Genomic DNA, 22,451 nt, shown 5'->3' on the forward strand with positions numbered 1-22,451 from the left:
CTACAGAGACCAGGGTGAATGACAAATGGTAGGTGAGTTGTAGAAACAATGAAAAGAATCTAGAACTGTCAGTTGATGATATAAAGTGTGACTACAAGAATTTGAGATTACAGGGACAGCTAGCTGGCTCAGTTGATAAAATGTGCTACTCTTGATCTCAGGGTCCGAATTCAAGCCCCAAGTTGGGCATGGAGCCTACTTAAAATGAAATAAAAGGACTTTGAGGTTATAATCATTACCTTACAATCTTACTTCATAATTTTCACACTTGAAAAAGCCCTTCTATCGTATATTTATCACCAAGAACTCAAAGGTTAGTCCAGAGTTAAAATATTTGTGTCTAAGAATTCTGCAGTCTTTTTAGATGTTGGGAGGACTTGGAAAGAAAATAATTATTTAACTTGTGTGGGATAACACAGTTTTTATTCTGTCATTGAGAGAATAATCAGACCACTATATACATGACCTGAAAAAACCTTTTCCTGAAAGAGGAATGCACAAATTCTACTAAAATTTTAAGACTTAAAAAAAATGTTAAAAAAGAACATTGATATTTTTGAAAGTTGCCTTACCATCATATCCTTTTTATTTCAAAACAATGTAAAATACAAAGCAAGATATGTATTGTCAAGATCAGTTACATTAAGCTTATATCTATAATTAAGATTAATATGCAATAATGTCATTATTCTTAGTTTCTCTGTAGTAGTTAATGTTACTGATCATTCTGTTTGGAACTCTCACCTTACAGCTTCTGTATCACCCGATCCTGCTCCCCTACTCCTAAATCTTCCTCTTCTGTTTTCTTCATTAGTTTTTTGTATGATGCCCTAAATATGAGTATTTACCAAGGGCCAGCTCTAGGTCCTTTTGTATCTCATGTATTTTCTTCCTGGAGTTTAACCAGTGAGTTTCATACTGTGTGCAGAGCACTAAGATTTCTCAGAATTGTCTCAGGAGCTACAAAGGAAGCTTATTAAGGATGGCTTTATCCACCTTTAAAGTAGATAGCCCTATACCTATATTTTTAACATACTGGGGTTTCATGTTATATTGCATTTGGAAAAAGGAAGCCATTTCTGCTGCTTAAAAATACATATATACAGGGAGAGAGAAAGATGTAAAACCACTGACTTACATTTCTCTTTTATGAATTATAATTAAATCAATACTCATCTTTCATTTTAGAGCCAGTCTTGGGTTTTCTTTTGCTCATTGGATATCTCAACATGAGTAGATTGCTATCACTATCTCTTTAGATTCCACATGTCACATAAAATATATTTTCTCATGGCAAACTAGTTCTCCTGACAGAAACTTGTATTTCCATTCATTTCTTTACTACTCTCGAAAATATGCAAGTTCAAAAGAAAAGAATTAGTCTGGCTTTTTTCTTTCATTGGTCAAAGTCCCTGTACTCTATGACCTGTTGATTTTTCCTTAGTCCCTGGCTCACATACTTATCTCTTTTTTTCAAATACAATGACTTCCATAAAGACTGAGATATATAATCCCTTTTGTTTTGGACTGGTGTCTGAACCTTCAAAGAGATATTTTTTGTCTCTGGGTGCTTAGCACTGAAGTATATTTTGAAATCTTGAGCCATACTCCAGTTTCCTAAAATAATGTGTTCATCATTATCCTTATTCACTCCTGAAACATTTCTTCCTTTCCTTCGCTATTTTAGCTGTGTTAGATGGGGATCATACTGAGCCCCAAACCTGATAATGCAATATTTTATTTAGTGCTTTGTATGTGCTAAAATACTGTACTAAATACTTTGTAAAATTATTTAATTTTATAAATGATTCTGTGAACTGGGTATTATTAGTTCTCAACTTTGTAGATGAGGAACAGAGATTAAGCTAAATCACACAGCAGATAAATGACAAAGTCCAGATTAGCACTCTTAGCCATCTGATGCCACAGGCCAAGTATGGAAGTTATCTCTTCCTCCCTCTACTTTATTTAAATAGGAAAAAAGACATGAGGGCCTTTGGGCAGGGACCACCAAAAGCAACAGTCAAGGGCAATGGCACTGGTTTTGCCAACTCTTCTTAAAAGAAATTTAAAACTCACATTCCTATTTGTCCATAAATCAGTGTATCATAAAATAGCAGTCCCACCTGTTTCTTTGTGACTACCTCTGGGCTTCAAGCTCTCCCACGGTGTGATATTTTTTCTTCTTCAAGATTGTCCTGATGTTGATCATAAATTGATTTCACTGATCAGAAACATTTTAGAAGTTCTGAAATGATCCTAGTCTCTGTTCCTTGCTCCCTATTGGCTCTTTTTCTTGTTTCTAAAGTCTAACAACAGTCTTATCTCCTGCTATTAAAACCAAACTTGCCTAGCTGTGCTACTTTACTAACTGTGTCTGAACATACTTTGTGATGATGATGGTGATGATGATGGTGGTGATGATGATGATGATGATAGAGATAACTTATTAATTCATTCATTAGATTGTAGGCTCCTGCTTTTTGGTGCTCAGTCTTTTTGTACCCTAGACCTTGGTATAGTACCTAAAAGATAAGAAGAAAGGATAGCTTAATGGCCCAGAGTATTAGCTTTAGAATCATGCTGCTTAGGTGCAAATTTTGAGTCTGCCATTTATATGACCTTGGACAAGATATTTAAGTTCTTTGTGCATTATTTTCTTTATCTTTATAGATAAGATGGGTATAGTAAAGGACTCACATCATATAGTTTAAAGATTAGCTGATAAAAGATAGTAAACCACTTAGAAAAATTCCTGGTAAATAGTAAGTACTAAATAAATATTTGTTGGTATTATCAGCCCTTAATGAATATTTGTTGACTGCATATTGTGGGTCTAATCTATACCAAGCATTTTGCTATGGTTTTTATGTAAATATCATTTAATTCTTAATATAGCATGTTGTAGATACTATTATTGTCTACATTTTATATGAGAGAAAATTGAAACTTAGGTTATTAAATAACTTACCTAGATCACAGAGCTTATAAGTGGTATGCATTCAGGATTTGAACATGGTCTGTTTAACTTCAAAACCCATCTTCCACCATACCACTCAGCTTTCACAAAGGTGTTTTCCAATCTCTTCTGCCTAAGCAAATGATAGAGCACTCCTTGAACTCATTGAAACAACTGTATAACCTTCTGAGTGTATTTGCCCTGCTTCCTATATTGGGAATGCATTCAAGGACAGAAACATTGAGACCTAATACTGCTATGTGCATAGTTAACAATTATTGAACGCATAAATGAATGAATTGCTGTCATTGTTTCCTACAAGATTCACTGTAAAGGACTACGAGTGGTATCCTCAATGAATAAAAAAAGGAAATTAATCTTGGATAATGGTTATATTTCCTTGTTTATGAAATATTAATTGCCTGTAGTCCTACAGAGCATATAAAAATTAAGGATCTATTTTCTTAAGGATTAAAAAAATAACATGATGAACATATATTCTCTTATGAATTTGAGAAGTTTTCCTCATTCATTTAACCTGGAACTTCAGAATACTGTCATGGCGTTGAGAGAGTCTTTGTGTATATTTGCTTCCTTCTGTCTCCTCACACGTACTGTATATCATTCACCCAATTTAGGGATCTAACAGTAAAGTAGATAGATAGATCAGGTCCTTGCTCTCATAGATCTTGTATTTTAGTGGAAGAGACAGGCATAAACAAGTAAACAAATAAAGTAATTAGAGATAGTGATAGCATCTGGCATTTAGTAGTTTCCCATGATGAAGGAGTTGTTGGTGATTGGGAAGTGAGCATCTGTGCTAGGTGTACAGGAAGATCCATGGTAAGGGATTGCCTTGCAAAGGGTGCATGTACACATCTTTCAGAAAGAGCATGCACATGTTTCTTATGTTTAGTTAGTCCCTGTTTTAACTGTCTCATGCTTGGATGCAACATATGGCTTTTACTTTGTTGTTTAGCCACCTAAGTTCAAAGAGACTGTCAACAATAATGCTCTTTCTATGGCAAAAATAATAGCACCAAGCCATTTTCACAGGTGCTATGTTTCTTTTTTCCTCCTTTCTACTTCCCACGATGAAATGGGGCCTAGAATCAAAGCAGCAATAGGTTTTCTCTATACCTGTAAAAGATTAGCTTTAGTCATCAGGGATGATGCAAGCAGGAGAAAAAAATGCAAGAAAACAGAGATGAAGCCAAAAAGGACAATTTCCGATTGTAATAGCTGGTTTCTGTTTCATATCACTGAGCAAGATGAGAAGGTTTCACGGGGTTTTATAGGAACAGCTTATATAGTACTAAAGGATGACCTCACCCTCAGTGCCCTTGCCAGGTGCCTAGACCCACTGTGAAAACACAAAGTTGATTTTCTATGTGAAACAAGCCAGAAGTATGGAATGACATTTTCAGGTGACAGTTGTGGTTCTACTGCCTATAATTAGTACCTCTTAACCCTCAAACTTGCCCGTGCCGTTTTCAGGCTGTTGAAGCTCAAATCCGAAGTTTTGGACAGACACCTTCTCAACTACTCATAGAGCCCCATCCTCCCAGAGGTTCTGCTATGCAAGTGGTAAGTGCTGCTTACACTCTTTTCATTTCTTGCCTCTGAGACCATACTTGACATTCATAACAGTGTTTTGTTGTACTTGAGATTCCCTACCACATCTGAGCCTGTTCTTTTTATGTGATGTCAACCTACTAACAACCAGCAAATATTAGTACATGCTGTTCTGGAGTCTTTGGGAACGTAAACATTGCTCCAGTGCTCTCCTATCTCATCAGCTCATGTTTTGCATTGAAGAATTAAAAAACTTACCATTGTCACATATCCTCACTGCAGGATAATGGCTCCAGACATAGGATTGATGAGTTTTCTGATTTGATCCTATGAGTTTCTAGATTAGTTTTGCTAATGTGTTTGTTCTTTACATCCCAATATGTTTTTCAGTTTGGGAATTTTAGAACTAATCCTAGTACATAGGATATTGTTACTAAGGATAATGGATTGCAGAGAGAAGAAAAGATGGTTTGATATACATACCACCCAAAGCTTAATGCTGTGATTTATATTTCTCGTGATTCTGAGGGTTAGGCAGGCACTTCTGCTTTTCTCACCTTGGCTCCCTCATGCACTGCTGCAGGGTGGGCTGAGGTGGCCAGACCTCTGTTTCCATGTGGTCTTTCATCATCAAGGAAGTTAGCCCAAGCCACTTCCACAGTAGGAACAGTGTTCCAAGAGAACACTTCTGCAAGACTTCTTGAAGCTTGCTCTCACACATCATTTACACCACACTTTATTGGTCCAGCCCAGAATCAGGAGCTGGAGATGGTAGAATTTTGACCAATACTCGGAAGGAGACAGTCGCAGCAAAGAGAGCAAGAGATAGAGATGAGGCCCTTTCACTTCTGGCTGTTTGTTTTTTTTTTCTTTCTCTTTCCATCTCACCATCTTCCTTGTGTATTTTTCCTTTTCACCCTCTTTGTCATCTTTCTCCTTCCAAACCTTTCTCCCCTTCTTTCTCTAGGTGTGAATTGGCCATCACAATAAACTATAAGCATTTTAAAAATTACTTGCATCATGGGGTGCCTGGGTGGCTCAGTCGGTTAGGCCTCCAACTTTTGGTTTCAGCTCAGGTCATGATCTCGCAGTTCATGAGTTTGAGCCCTGCATCAGGCTCTGTGCCTATAGTATAGAGTTTGCTTGGGATTCTGTCTCCTCTTCCTCTCTGCCCCTACCCCACTTGATTTCTCTTTCAAAATAAATAAACTTTAAAAAAATTAAAAGGAAATTATTTGCATCATGTTTTCCCCTGTTTTTAAATAGGTGAAATCAGATTCAAGGGAACTTAAGGGGTAACCAGTAAGCAGAAGATTATACAAAGAGCAAACATTTAGCAAGAATAGTGGAAAATAATGCCATAAAAATAGTAAGAATGATTTATGTTTGTGGCTTAGAATTAGTTTTAGTAATAGCTTGTCAGTGAGACTCGGGATATCATGATACTGGCTAATGGAAACACCTCCACTGCTCCAGTGACTTTCTACCTGGGCCTCTGCACAGATTTGGTCCCTGGGGCAAGGAAGGAGCTCCTACTTCCAAGCCTCTCTCACATGGCAAAAGGATTCATTGCGGCAGACCAGCTTTCTAGGGTAGGAAGGCACATGCTCATATAGGATCGGGTACAGTCTTTGCTGTTATCTGTGTCCTCTGAATTGAATCCCTGAACTCCTTTCCAGACTTGTACAAATTGTGCTTTTCATCTTACACATTGTGGGTGGGAAACAAAGGTGTGTTGGAAAGAAACCAGAGTCGTCAACAAGTGCATACTTAATCTGGGAAATCTGAATGAAATTTGGCGAGCAGTTTCCTACTTCTGCCTCAAACTTGACTCCCGGAGGCTCCCGGGATTGATTAGATGAAGGATTGTTTCTCTGATTCCTGTTTTACCAACTGTCCTCACCTATAGCTGTTGCCATCACTGCAGACTAACCCAGTATGCTGGAATGTGCTTTCTCTTATTCCTAGTCCTCCTTATTCCATACTTAACCAACCAAGGATATGATGGAACTCCCAAGAGTTTCCTCCTCCTTGCCTGCACTGGGAGCACTAGTCAATATGGAGTATGTAGAACAGACTGGAGGGACAGCTTGTTGTAAGAATGTAGTGCACAGTTCGGGATATGATGTCTGCGGCTTTCTGTGGAAAGTAGCTTGTCCTTGCCATGTGGCTAAAAGTTGGCCCACTAGAGTCACTATGTAAACAAGACCCTCTCCCAACACATTAGAGATTTTTCTGTGTTTTTTTTAGGGCATAAACATTGGAATTATTCAATTTCAGTTTAATTGTATTTACAATATGAACTGTTAAGCTCAAAAATAACTGTCAACTTCCTTTCAGTGAGACTTTATGTTGTATGTTATACCCTGACTTTCTCAGAGTTTATAAATTAACTTTAGTAAATATTATTTTTTTTAAAAAACTACATAACTGAAAAATAAGGCTTGGTACTCCAAAATGATGTTCATTTCCTTTTCCCAGACTTCTTTAAAACTAGCTTGTAGGGTATTGTATTTGTTGTTGCTCATTGTTTCTCATTTTTACCCAATTTCACAGAGTTCCTTAAAAACTATATAAAAGGTTCTTTGTATGACAAAAAATACTAATTGATATACAGGTTTTAAAAATTAGAGGCCCAAATGTTTATTGTTTTTACTGCCATTCAGATGAATCCCCCCACCATCAACTGTCAGTGCACCCCATCACACACACACATGCGCGCGCACACACACACACACATGAATAAAGCAGAAATTAAAGCCACCTCGTGCTGCGTTAAGTGCATGAGCCATAATATACACCAGGTGTAGTAATTAGCAGGCACACGAAGGCTGCCTATTTGTCTGGTTTTGCTGCTGTTGCTGTATCCCCCTGTGTTTTCACACCATCAGATAGTTGGATTTAATTGAGGCCACATCAGATGAGGCATTACTGACACCTTTAATTGAATGAGCATCCAGGGAGGATTAACTCATAATATTGATTGGCTTTTAGCCACTTGCTCAGAAGGGTGTCTGGGTAGCTTATTAGTTGCCTTTATTTACACCTTTATGCAAAGAGTGCAAATAGGAATTCTTAGTGCAATATGTTTTTCTAAGTACTCTTAATAACTTTTTTAAAAGGACTGATAATAAAAATGCAAATGTATTTAATTTTTTATTAGCAGTTCTGAATAAATATGTGTTAAATATATGTGCCTACACATTTACATATACCTGGTGTTTTGAAATATGGCAGTAGGAAAGCAGCCAGAAGCACTTCATCAAAGTGTTTCAATTGTGAATGATACTAATCAGCTATTAGAAAATAGACATGGTAGAAGAGGGTTGCTGAAAATGTACAGTGCAATTACTGTGTGATAGCATACCACCACAACATATAAATAAAGCCAGTAAATCAGAGTGCTGTTATATATGTCTTGGATTATGACATATGAGTTGTAGGAATGTTCTAAATCCTTAGTAGTTTTCAAGATTTATTTTGTTGCTAGTTATTAGAACAGACAGTGATTTTTGTTTAACATTTTCAATTACTTGCTGCTTTGGAAAGGAGAAATCAGAAGTCTTGAGCTTTAGGTTTGTTTTGTTTTTTGTTTTGTTTTGTTTTTTTACCAAGGGAGAGGAGGGGGATCTAGTTATTTCTCTTTATCCTTAGTGATAGAAAACAGTAGCATTTCCATTATAATAGGGCAGTGTTTATGACTGGGTACACTATATAAATATATTGTTTTTACAAGTGCATTTAATTATGCATTGCTTTGAAACACCTTTATAATTAAGTTTGTATATTACATTCATAAGTTATTTCTCTACTGTAATAATACATATATGTGTATAATTGTTGTTTATAAATATATGTTTTAATTATCTCTTTATTTAGTTGTCAAAAATCTTCATGCTACCTCAACACAACTTTGACGATCTTTGGAAATTACCTTGCCTTGCTTTTGTACCTGTTACCTATCCTCATTCTGGTTTTTTTTTTGGTTTTTTTTTTCCTTGACACACTATAGCAATTGGAATGGTTTAATGCAATCCCCAATACTTTGCCTATTTAGAATCTAAATAAAACCATTTCTTTAGTTCTTCATGGGAGTGGGGTAGGGAAGGGAGCTAATAAAATTTATGGATTTTTAAAAGGTTTCTGTTAAGGTATTCTACTTCAGTCACTAAAACATTCAACTCATGACATACATGAAACACAAGCCAATCCTAACTGCTCTTTCTATAAACCTTTCTGCTCACCATGCTCTCAGCTGCAACCTGTGTTAACATGGTCTTTCCTCTTCTTTTCCTGCACCCTCTCTCTTTCTTGTCTTTCTTTGTCTTTTCCTTCTTGTATATTTGGGTCTTGTCATGCCCACTCAACAGTATCTCCTCCTGCAGAGTCCATTGATGTTCACAGACCAAGCCCAGCAGGATGTTATCATGGTCCTAAAGTTTCCCTCCAACTCCCCTGTCACTCATGTGGCAGCTAACACCCAGCCTGGTCTGGCGACTCCTGCTGTGATCACAGTCACTGCTAACAGGCTATTTGCGGTGAACAAGTGGCACAACCTTCCTGGTAAGTAAAGAAGTATCATTATAATGCATTGTAACTGCTGCACACTGTATAAAGATATTGTAATATACACGTAAATATCTCAACATTTGAGCTTTTCAATTTCCCAGCATTAATCTGAATCAAAATATTTACTAGTTTGAAAGACTTAAAGAAGTCCTCTCTGCGGTATATAATACAAATGTTAAAGCATCACCTATTCTTTGGCATGTGGTGGTTTGTCTTTATTCCTTGTAGGTAAATATTATTTCTAATATCTTAATATAATGATATTCTATATTGTGTCCATAAGCAGTTTATATTTATTTATCAGATGTTCTCCTTTTTTCCACTTATTGGGTTTACTCGATAAACACTTTTGATTGCCTGTTTATGTGCCTTTTTGTGCATAACATCATATTATTTATCATGGATGACAGAAAAAAAGAACACTTAAGTTACACAGCCAAAGTACTACAAACCCATAAGTACATTCTGTTTTTCCATTATATGTTGAATAGTCGGGGTAACTAACAGCAAGATACTGAAATAACCCTTAGAAACATAAACCAGTGTTTGAGGAGACCTGAGAGTACATCTAATCCAGTCCCATGTTTTACCAATGAAGATACTGAGCCCCAGGGAGCTTGCCTTGTTCAGTATCACATATGGCCAGTCAGTGGCAGAGCCATGTTTGAACCCAAGTTTTCTGACTCAAATTTTATGATCACCCCTCTATGATTTATTACCTCTCATTAGAACAGGAATGTTGGGATCTGGATTTAGCACTGTTCTTTTTGGCAACTAGTTAGAAATTCTAATTTTAAGAAGGAAAATCTTCTAAAGTCCTGACGATTATAGGCTTTTTTTCCAAGCCATTGTTTTAGGTGGGAAAATGTAAAAGATAGATTTTAATAGTCTGTTAACTTGTCATTAAATCTGTAAAGTGTGCATAAAGTACTGCTCATTATAAAACCTGAGCTGGTTGCAAAAATATAAATTCTTGAACAGGGCCTCATGCCAAATTAAATGCAAAAGCTTTTAGAATGGAACAGAATTGAATTGACATTCAAACAAAAACTTGGTGCACTGACTATGCTCAATAAGGTACTTATCATGAAGAATCTGTGGTTGGTATCAGAATTTATTAAATATGGCCATTGCCTGGCTATTAGAAAGGAAATGAATGCCAGTATTTGATTAGAGAATAGATTTCAGGAAAAGTAGAGAAGGTAAAAATCGAGGTATATATAATTGTCTCCATTATTAGGTCCTTTTATTCCTTTTTCTTCAAGTGAACTTGTCTTATAGTGATAAATGTGTATGTAGATGATATACTTCTATTTTGGGACTAAAGATTATAATTTAACAAATGTGATTTTTGTGTTCTCTCAAAAGCATTTGTTAGAGGAAAAACATGCTGGTGGTGGGTTCTGTCAACCACACTAGAGGGTTCCCTACGCTGGGTGCAGTTACTCTTAGCTTGGCAAAAGCACCAGTGTGTGTGGTGTCAGGGCCAGCACAAAGGATGCTTATCCTGAGTGGCTGTGTGTGGCAGCTCTGAGAACTTGTTCAGTCTAAACAGAGTGACAGCATATGTGAGGAGAAAAACCTTTTCAATTGCTGGAAAGCCCTGGCTGCTCTCTGCTGCTGACTTGAGCCTCGCAAAGAATGAGCTCGGCAGGAACTGGCTCAACCAAAGGGCTACTAGGTCTCCAACTGATAACTCAGGTTGTTAGGTACACTCCAAAAGCACTGATGACGAGCTCCTGGCACTCCCATTTTGAGCAGGCCCATTTCCTGGACTGGAAAGCTTGCTTGCCTTAGTAGCTGGCTGTCAGGTGTTCTTTTCCCTACTTCCACTTTTTCTATAGATATGTAAACTGATTTAGGGGCAGCATCTCTCTGCTGGAGTGCCACTTAGGGTACACCCAACTGTTCCCATCCCAAGCTCACCATTCTGTAAGATAAGAGCTTGGGGGACAGCATATGTTTTGCCAATTCTTTGCCTGTAATTCTCTCCAGTGAGCCTCCTTTGTGTCTGTATCTTGTGTCACTAATGGGTTTTGTCCCCACCCTCTGGCTTTACACTATGACACAGCAGCTCCTCACCAGATAAATATATATGGGAATACACAGGTAGTTATCCTTCTACAATACGTTCTCCAATTCGGAGCTTACACCTGTACCTAAAAATGTTAAGCATCCATTTTATTAAATCTATGTCTCATTCCAAGTATGTTTATATAAATCTGATTTTTCATTCTATCTTGTTCTACCTTTACCTTGCCTTGATATACCTTGATTTAAAACAAATGTCAGGCAGAAGAATGTCAGAAATCCTTAACAGTTTTTCTTCAATGAAAATCAAATTCATGTTATGCTGTTATTTGTAAATTTAGATTCTTGTTTTTTTCTGAGAATCTATGATTTCCATAGTTTGTTCACTAGAAAGCTAGCTCCTATCATTTCTTTCAGCAGTGTCTGTGTCCTCATTTAAAAAGAAAACAATCATCTTTATTTTTCTTTCTCATTCATAGGGCCTTACAGGAACTGGGCGGGGTGGGGGGGAGCGGGGAATGAAAGAATAGCTGCTAACATTTAAAGAGCATTTTCTAGGTTCTGGATACTGTTTTAATCTCTTTACACATATTAACTCACTGAATCCCCTCAATCCCTTGGGATGTAGGTTCCACATTTAGGTTGACCCATGAAATCACCATCTTTACAAGTCAAAATGTCAGGTGTTATTAATTTCATATTGTTCAGTCTAACCCATTTTACAGATTAGGAAACTGAAACACAGAGGCTATATAAACTTGCCCAAGGTCACACAGGCAACTGTCTTTGAGGCCCAACCAAAGATAGTTAACCTCCTAAACCTCTTTCAGTGATAGTGTGTCTTTTAATGTTTCTGAGATCCCAGATTCTCAGAGAAGTAGAGAAAAATGATCAAGGTATTAGTGTTGATCAGCACTGGTCTCGCTGGAAGTAAATGGCACTGTTGGGTAAATCAGAGGCTCTGGTGCATTTTCCCTGAACATTCCCTATATGTGTCCTGTGATCTCTTTGCTGGCAGAGCCAGTAATCAGCAAAGACGATACCTTTAGTTAAAAAAGACTGAGTTATACAGCTTCCTTTCTTCAGCTACCTTAATTTCTTATACATACTCAAATATAATTATTTTTAATGCTAATATTATACTTACCCAGATATTTTATCAGTATTAATGATCTTCGAAACCGCCTTGAAAAGTTGGTATTTGCTAACAGGGGAAATGATGTTTTAATAAGTTTTAAAATAATCTGATGAACTCATTGGAATGTACCCCATTTTTCTTTTCAGCCCCTCAAGGACAGTCAGAAAGATTTCCTAAGTGATGATGGTGTTAAGCAAAGTTCTAATACCAACTAAACAGTAGTTTAAATGCTGATGAGTCTATAAAAGGGAGATACTGACCCGAGTGAATTACTGAGTCATTTGGGGAAAATAATTTGGACAGGGGCCCAGGGTTTAACTATCAGAATTATAAAGCTGAAAAGATCATCTCTTCCAAACCCTTCAGTTTCAAGTTGCTATTTGCCTAAGTCTCTGTAAATAGCCAGCAGCGGCTCCTGCTTCCTAGCACACTCCCTCTTTACCTTAAGTCCTACCTTTCACAGGGAAACAGCCCACAAAATCTCTTCTCAATTACAAAATAAGTATGCAGGAATCTTCAGAACCATTTTGAGAATTGAACAAACTATTCTTAGCATGGATTGATTTTTGTTATTCATTTGTTTCTCAGAGTATTTTTAAACTGAAACCATGGAAATATTAAATATTAATAAAACTTTTCTTAAAAACCTCAATCCAGTCTTTAAGAAAGTATTTCAGCCAAATGCATTTAACTAAAACATTTATCTGTGGATAGCTTTCTTTATTTTTATTCAAACTTTCAATTGATTGGTTTTAAGTGATGGATGAAACATTAAATGTTCCCTGACTTAGAGCTTTCCCTTTCTCCATCATAAATTGACGTTTTTGTGGATCCTTTGTGCTGCAGCATTCAAAACTGCCTTTTTAAGAAGTAACAAAAAAATAGTATTTGCTACAGTCAGCAGATGGTTGTCACATTTTGTTTTCAGCGCGCTTTACCACTTAATTTTGTTTTGTTGCAGCATCAGAGGTTGCCAGTCAAGCATCTGCTATAGCTTATGGCCCAGGACTGGAGCCACTGCTGATGGCACATGTTCAGAACAGCACTAATCTAAAATAAATGTTTAATAAGCTAGCCATGAAAGCACCTGGATTTTTTTCCCTTAAATTTCACAAAAGTGTATGAGAGATTTAGAGGTTGGAAACAGTTCTACATAAGATTTGACTTATGCATTTTTATGTAGGTTAGTATATGAAAAATAATGCTTTTTTTTTTAATCTTTTGTGAATTCCAGCTCATCAAGGTGCAGTACAAGACCAGCCATACCAGCTGCCAGTGGAAATCGATCCTCTCATAGGTCTGTCACTTCTTTCTCTCTTTGCGATTCATTAAGCTCTGTATGGTGGCCCTGAAGTGTAGATTACAGTTGTTTTTCACTTGCTGGTTGCTGGGAATGGAATTTTCCTGATAAACCATTTGCATGCAAATTGGAATGCAATGAGCTGTGGCTATGCTGGTATTTCATCAACTCCCCCTCGTTGGTTTGCCTAATTTGAACAGGCCTAGGACGCGTGTCACTGAAAATTAATATGGATGCTGTAATAATGTGTGATTGAGAATGCGCATGAAGTACTGTCAGGATAATATTGGATCTTTTCATCACTCAGACTTGTTGATGAGCAGGAGCGAGGCACGTTATGATGAATTGGTGCACCGGTAATGTGATGGAGCTCCTTTGCTAGGGAAATTTTCATAATAACAGTGGGGTTCTTAGCAGCACTGTGTTGTGAAAAATAAAACTGTAGTGCCAGGGTTTCATCATTAAAGGAGATCAATCCTTTCTTCCTGGACCCTCTGTTCAGTGTGAGGGGATTAATGTGCAATTGCAGAGCAGTTTCAAAGTTGAAATATATTGCCCGGCCAATGGCAGTGTTAAGATATTTGTATTCATTTTCCTATGGTCCTACAGCCCAATAAATTGCCATTGGAGGTTAAATTTGTTCAAGGGGGAAAAAAGAAAAGGGAGGAGACCAGAAAGAGCCATTGGGATGAAATGAGCATCTGCAGCAGATGACTTAGAATATTTAATTGCTTCTGTGCCTTTTGAGTCAGTTAGGCAAAATCTCTAGTTTAGCATTTTTCATTCTTATGGGTGGGAATTTCATACATGGCTTTACTGAGAGTAACATTATTAACATGTCTTATTAAAGATGCTATTTCAATCACTTTTAGAATAAAATACTTAATTGCCTAGTTATTAGGGGTGTGCTACCATTGTGGATGTTTAGCTTATAATTTTGTTAAGTTTCCCTGGCACATAAATTTGTTACAGTTTTTAAGTTTTCACATAGAGCAGATGAAAACGCTGATTTATTCTTTTAAAATCCAAGCTCTTGCCTATATGTATGTCACCTTTTTTTTTGTCTTTAAAACTATTGTTTCAGTAGAGAGCTACGTGGCTACCACTTGCAAATGAGCTATCAAGATGAACTAAACTAACCTTAAGCTCAAAACTAATTCATTTGGCATTCCCCACATAGAAGCGGAAATGTAAGAAGTAATTATCCATGTGAAGGATAAATACTAGTCTGATTCCTAAATAATCTTTTGCTTTGAGTACATAGGATTTGCCATATATTAAAAAATAAAATGTTCACTTGGGTAAAGTTTTAAAAGTCAGGAAAATAAAGTCCATTTGATAAGTCCTTTACAAGCATTTTTTATTAAGTATAGAATTATTCTTTGCCTTAAAACTTGACAGTGAATATCCTATAGGCAAATCTAATTAAATGAGTTCAGCAACTGTCATTCTTTAGATTAGGCATGGGTAAACTTTTTTGATAAAGGGCCGGATAGTAAATACTTCAGGCTTTGTAGACCATAAGGTCTCATAGACAACTACTTAGTTCTGTTATAGCACAAAAACCACCAAAGACAATATGTATAAACAAATGAGCATTTCTGTGTTCCAATAAAACTTTATATATAAAACCAGACACCGGCCATAGTTTTCTTCTCTACTATAGATCATTGGTCATCTAACGGTGTGCTCCTATATCCCCTAAAATAATTGTTTAAAACCATGTACCTTCCCACGTATTTTAAATGTAGCATGTTTTAAAGTTTTAAAGTTCCCACATATTTTAAAAGTAGCATGTAGAAAGTTTTCAGCACAAATTTCGATAGTTGCAAATATATGTATATATATTTATGTATTATGTATTATGTATACATACATTATGTATATATGTAAATATATATATTATGTATTATATATAATATATAAAATTTTAAATCTATCCAATGGAATTTAAATATAAAAGTGAATTAATAGTCAAAATTTTCTGTTTTTAAAAAATGCATAAAAAAGCTATTAACAGTTGAAAATACTGTATTATCCTTTTTTCATCTTAAATTTATATTTTAATTCCACTTCTTCTACACAATTTTAACTTTTCAAAAAGTTACTTTATTGCAAATACTTTTCAGCAATAAAAATATATAGAAAATTAAACAAATGTATGTAAGTTAATTGTTAAAATTTCCTATGACCATAAGGCTCAGTTTTGTAAGAAATAATGTACACTGAGTTATCATTACAAATATTATTATACACACTTATTAAAATTATAGTTTTTAATAAACATTATTAAACATAAAAAAGAAACACTTATTAGAAATACATCTTTAATGAAATGGGTGGGGCTTTCTTCTCCCCCTGCCCCTCCATTCCCCATTTGCTCATGTATTTGAGTGAACATTATTTGTTGTTGAATGAGACAGGATTTGTCAATGGTTCTATCCTCTTTTTTTTTCTATTTTTTTTTTTTTTAGTAGATGGAAGCTCTGAGGAACGTTACCTACGTGAGAAAATAGATGGGAAAGGAAAGAATTTTGTTTTCACAGTGTCTCTGAAATCTTTGAACTCTGAGTTATGTCACAAAATTTATATTGTAATCTGTTATTAAGAATTATTTTCATGGTCTGTCATTAAGTGATCATTTTAACAATCTATCATTGGAAATTTATTTTTAACGATCTATCAATTGACATCATGATTAGATCCTCCTTCCATTTTATTGAAAGCGATGAATTGGAAACCACCAGCCCTACAGAATGATTTGATACTTTGGCATCCACTTTGCAGCCTCACATCAGTATTTTGAATTGTCCCTTTATTTGCATCTCAAGAGATTTTCATACCCAGATAAGGCATTATAGTAAGATCCTGGATAGAAAAGAAATATGCCTTTGTTTTATTTAGTGGAAGAAGAGCATGCAGAAAGGGTCATAAGAGAAGAAAACTCACAGGAGAGTTCTCAGCCAAAGCTGTTTCAGGGAAGAGAACATATAAAAGTTGAGGAACTAGAAATTGATTCCCTTAAAACCATCTGTGCTTGTTTATCCTTTGGGAAATCTTATACCACCCTCCTGCCAGGAGTGTGCATGCCCCAGTTTGAAGAATGCCTATCTGGACAAATACACCTAATCTTCATTAAATAAAAACACCTTCAGTACTGAATCTTGGGAGGCAATGAGATAAAGGAAGCAGTTGTGAGATAGATAGATTAAATAGATTGGATGGATGGATGGATGGATGGATGGATGGATGGATGTCGCAATATTAAATTATAGGCAAGCACTTACTTGGAAAATAGTTCATCTGAATGCTGAAGGGGCATCAGCCTGTACTCATGGGTACTTTGTGGTCTCTCAATTAAAATTTATGCACATACCCAAATCTGTGAAGTGAGATCCTCCCCCCCACCAGAAATCATGCCCCCCCCCAAAAAAAAGACCAGTGAAAGTTTATATCCTAGAAGCAAAAGTCATATAAATGGTAACAAATAAACATTTTTACAGTTTTCATGTGGAATGAAGTACTGTAGTAACCAGTATAGAAAGTATTACGTGCCTTGTCTTTAATTGCTAGGTTTCTTGGAATAAAAAAATCTAAGTTGTACCATACAGCTTCACTGCAGTGGGATACTATTGTCTCTCTGTAATGTACTATGGTACTTATAAAAGCTTTTCTTATTTGCCAGCAGCTTCCCTTTGTGTGGGAAGGAGGTGGCAAAAGAATGATCCCCAAATAGGATTCTGCCCTTTTTACTGCTGCTGTCACTTTCTAGTTCATTAATCCCCCAAAAGTAATATGAAGCCTATTATCAAATAGTTATCTAATAATCTCCCTTGGTTAAGTTGTATAGACAGACACTAGCAGAATATTCCACTATGTCTATGCATATGTTTGCTAGGTCATGTTTGCCATGAGGGCAGGGAATAGTTGATTTCTCTGTATCCCCAGTGGTTCTTAATACAGCACTGGAAAGTATTTTGAATACTTTTTTTCTTCTGCATTACTTTCTGAGCCTTCTCTTAGATTGGCCACATTAACTTAGTTATTACATGCAATGAATATTTTTCTATTTTTTATTTTTATCAATGCACTTATAGGTTGGGGTTTCCCCTGCCCACCCAAAAAAAAAAAAACCCAAACTGAAGACTATGATGCAAAGAATGTAATTATCAGATGCAGAAATTTATCTTGTTATGATTTCTGGTACAATCAAATTTCTTTATTACTATAAAAACTATTATTTGTATTGGAAGGTTGGTGGTGAAATAACCCTGAGGTCACTGGAAACAAAGCTTTCTATTTGGTTGGCCTCATGGTGCAAAGAAAGGCATCTCAGTGAAAATTCCTTTTCTGATAATGGCATGCTTGGTAGTATATTTCTAGAAGATTATTACTCTTCCTATGTGCTTGATGTTGCTCTGTGTCTGACCTTCTGCCTGGTGACAAACCCCATATCAGGTGCTCTGTAGCACTTTGAAAACACACTGCCAGACTGTCTTGTTTTATTGCTTACTTAAGGAGTAAGAAAGTGGCAGTGTGCTGTGCTTTGACTTTTTCAATTACAAGTATCTTTAATAAATAGTCATTCTACCCTTTCCTTACATGCAAGTACAGCTGTAAACAGGGGAAGAAGGAGTTCACATCTAGTCAAATTAAAGACCTGTTAAAGCCAAAGTACTCCAAGATGTTACAATATTTCAAATATATGACATTTAAATTCTAATATTGCTTTCTTGTGACAAAAAGTTAAAAGGTAATAGATTGTCACAACATGAATCCATTCTCATGACAATGGACATAATGAGATTGTCAGAAGCACAAACCTAACTGTGGTGCAATCTGGAGACTGTAATCTAGTTTGGTCTTGTCCAAGAGCTAGAAAGCATGTTCTGAGAATTGTATACTATTTTGAAATTGTAGTATGTTATTATTTTTCCCTCTAGGCAAAATTTCTTCTTGAGACATTGAATTTAGCTACCCACATTCTTCCAACAACTGGATATATTTTCCTGTTTTGTTTTTCAAATATTGTTATGTTTATGTTTAACATTTTAAATTAAAGGTCAAATATTCTTGTCCTGGAATGCTTCTCCCTCAACCCGACCACCAGTATCACAGACCCTAGGATTTTTGTACATGTGTGGGTTTAGTACGATTTTTGTCTCTTCCTCTGTTGTCACAGCCAGCAATACAGGAATGCACAGGAGGCAAATCACTGACCTTTTAGACCAAAGTATTCAAGTCCATTCCCAGTGCTTTGTCATCACTTCGGACAACCGCTATATTCTCATCTGTGGCTTCTGGGATAAGAGTTTCCGAGTCTACTCTACAGACACAGGTAACTTATTTTCATCAGTGAACTAAAGTTAGCTACAAGTAGCATTGAGAGGCTAGAATGTTCTCTCATCTTCTTCCTTCCCCAAATTACAGAATTCTAAAATGTGTAACATAAGGAAGAGACACTGTTTTCCCCTCTTAAGTAAAAATCTATAATACAGTTCACTATTAAGTTAACTTCAGCATGCTTTTAAGAGGCAGTTTGTTCTAGTAAGTCTGTCTTCCAAGCCTCATGCCTACCGAATGAATGATTCATTTGAAATCGTATCCTGGCATGTAAGTAACATAATCGTACAGCAGGTAGGTGTACATACCTATAGGTGTATTTTCCCACTTTTGTATTATATAAAGGGCTTTTTTTTTTCCTTACTGGAATTTCTCATTAATTGTATTTCTTAGTAGTAGATATCTTGCCTCCACTTAATTCTGCATAGAACATTGTTGAAAGCTACACCATCATGAAGGACATTAGCTGACTACTGATTTCATGTGTGACAGGGGCTCTTATTAAAATATAAAAGTTTAACTGTATATATTCATTTGCATGTATCTCCTAAGGGACAAACCAAGCTTAACTCATCATTATTACGGAAGATCTATAAATTTTTGTATATAGGAAATTCAGAAGTCTCTTTAAAATATTTTAGAAACTGTTATAGGAGGAAATCAATTTATAGTAAATATGTAGTTGAATATTTGAAAGAATTAAAATTAGATATTAATATATCAGAATTTGATAATACTGTGGAAGTAGAAATTTCAACTAAAACAAGGATGTACAAATATCTTACTTACATGTGGGAATAGGAAATTCTTTTTAATTTCTAGTTAATTAAATGTTTTATAGTAAATCATTTTTCAGTCTTGTTTATAATCTTTATAGAATGTATGAATCCAAGTTTCTGCTTTAGTAAGTATAATATATTGAAAAACTAATTGTTGGTTATTCAAAAATTTTGTCCTAATGCATTTTGATGAATGTATTGTAATATAGCTATGAGAAAGTAGAGGAAAAATAGTTGAATATATATTGTTCATATAATAGACCCTACAAGTTGTTTTTGCCATGATCTTACTTATTTTTTTATTGAACTGATGATAGTTTTCTTAAAATGTGTATCCTATGTTCTGTAGGTCCAGAAAGAAAATACCATTATTCTAGTCTTTTTTTTTAAATTTTTTTTTAACATTTATTTATTTTTGAGACAGAGAGAGACAGAGCATGAACAGGGGAGGGTCAGAGAGAGGGAGACACAGAATCTGAAACAGGCTCCAGGCTCTGAGCTGTCAGCACAGAGCCCGACATGGGGCTCGAACTCACAGCCCTCACGGACCGCAAGATCATGACCTGAGCCGAAGTCGGCCGCTTAACCGACTGAGCCACCCAGGCGCCCCTCTAGTCTTTTTCTTTAATTAGGCACTTACTGCATGTTGAGGTCTATAAGGTTGATTACTATTGAGCCTAAAACCCCTCTAGAATTCTTAAAAAATGCAATGGAATTGATATGTTCCTAAAATTATTTATTATTACAGTGACTTTTCTCTGATTTAATAATGGAATTTAAATTTTAACCTCTTCTTTCACTGTTTTGGTAATGGCAACCTTATTAGAATCATTGACCTCAAATTGTGCTCCCCTTTTGCATAAACTTTCAGATTAAAATTGTTACATGCTCTCACAAAATTTTCTTAAACATTCTTTTAGATTGCATATCATTTTTTATACATTTAAAAAATTATTTCATAATTTACATACCATAAAATGAATTCTTTTTGGGTTACAGTTCTGTAAGTTTAAGCAGTGTATAGAATTACATAACCACCATAATAAAGATGTAGAGCAGTTCTGTCACCCCCAAAATTCCCTGTGCCCCCCCTTTGCCATCAGCCTCTTCCCCCGCCTCAGCTTTGCACCACTGATCTATTCTTTATCTCTGTAATTTTGCATTTTCCAGAATGTTATATAAGTGGAATCATATATTATGTCAGTCTTTGGTTTTGACATGAGTATTTTTGAATTTGCTAACCTTTCATATCACTTTTCAAAAGCATTGACTATTAATACTTGTAATATAATTTGTAATAATCACTTTTATGTAATACTAATATTTAAAATAACTCTTACATTCACACAGAGTTCTTTAGAATTTATAAAATTCTTTCATATACATGATATTGTGTCAGCCTCATAACAGTCCTGTGAGAGACAAGACAGGTATCTTCATCCTTATTTTTCAGATGATGAAAACTGAGGTTTAGAAAGGTTAAGTAACTTTTTTGAAATTTGTATAGATAATGGTAATTGAACTTGGTATTGGAGCCAGCTCTTCTGACTTCAGATGTAGCATTCTTTATCATTACACCATGTTATCTCATATAGGCGTACCCATGAATATTGGTTAATTTTGGAAAATGCTATAATGTATCACACTAAGTTCCTCTGTGTCTGCCATGTTACATTAGACGTGATAAAGTAGATAACATTCCTTCTCTTCTTTCCAAAAACCTTCCACTTTACAGGGTTTTTTTTTTTTTTTGGATATGTGAGTGTGTGTGTATGTAAAACATTTTCATAAGTGGTAGATTTATTCTAAGCTTCATTTTAGTGGTACTTACTTAGCTTGTACAATAAAAATATTTACATTTGCTAGAAAAGTTATGAAAAAATCCTGAAATGATAGTCCTAGTACGTTTCTTAATATCTCCTATACAAACAAACTCTGATGCTAGTTTTATTTAAAGTAACTTCAGTTAGAGTAAATATATGTTTTATGACAATAGGGATATTAAATAGTTTCTCCTTTAGGTTTACCAGAAAAGCAAGGGGAAAATTATATGATCAATAATATATAATAGCAAAGCTATCACAAGTGTTGAATTCAATTATATTTTCACACATCAGCCAAAAAAAAAAATTCTTCCGTTATTAGATTCAGGGTGGGGTGGGGTGGGGGAGAGAAACTGGTTGTAACGGGAAATTCTTTAAACATAAATCATGTTTTCGGGACACAACCAGAACAGCAGAGGCAACAATAAAACCTTCCCTCGGCAGTGGGAATTATTTTCAGGCCACATTTTAGATTCAGTGGTGTAGAGTCCTGAGCTTGAATTTTTTTTATTTGTAGCACAGCTGTCAAATAAAACATTAACTAGAAAATTTGTTCTGTCAAAAAAAGGATATTCTAGTGCTTGTGGTAATATTTGATATTAGTGTGTGGAGAGGTGGACTGGTATTAAAGGAAACAAAAAATAAAGGTTGAGGAACACTTATGAGATTATCAGAAAATAATTTACCAAAAAGAGCAGCAGGTATTTATATGCTGTGATTTATTTAGGAGGAGTGAACCTCAACCTCATAGCAATAACAACTATTGCTGAGGAAGGCTGCCAGAACAGGAAAAAGTAAACTTAAAAAAATAATGTTTTCCAGAGTTGAGTCCAGAGTATACATTGTAGAAAATAAAATTAATTGGTATTAAAATATGAAAGGCTTTAGATGTAAATATGTAAATGTCACATCACTCCCTCATTTCAGTCTTCCT

General features: G+C 35.5%; 1 protein-coding gene across 9 annotated transcripts in view; it reads left to right on the forward strand.

The window, feature by feature from the left end:
* LRBA (LPS responsive beige-like anchor protein) overlaps positions 1-22,451 on the forward strand; it is a 772,859-nt gene that overhangs the window by 717,563 nt on the left and 32,845 nt on the right. For 7 of the 9 annotated variants that reach the window (XM_027067081.2, XM_027067078.2, XM_027067090.2 and 4 more), the window contains 4 exons: positions 4,457-4,546; positions 8,905-9,097; positions 13,507-13,569; positions 18,755-18,910. In XM_027067081.2, coding sequence (XP_026922882.1) covers positions 4,457-4,546; positions 8,905-9,097; positions 13,507-13,569; positions 18,755-18,910 — 502 coding nt within the window. The remainder of the gene's footprint in view (positions 1-4,456; positions 4,547-8,904; positions 9,098-13,506; positions 13,570-18,754; positions 18,911-22,451) is intronic. The other 2 variants (XM_027067096.2, XM_015081450.3) reach the window with 1 other exon arrangement.

Source organism: Acinonyx jubatus, chromosome B1, assembly GCF_027475565.1.
Source record: "Acinonyx jubatus isolate Ajub_Pintada_27869175 chromosome B1, VMU_Ajub_asm_v1.0, whole genome shotgun sequence".
Lineage (NCBI taxonomy): Eukaryota > Metazoa > Chordata > Mammalia > Carnivora > Felidae > Acinonyx > Acinonyx jubatus.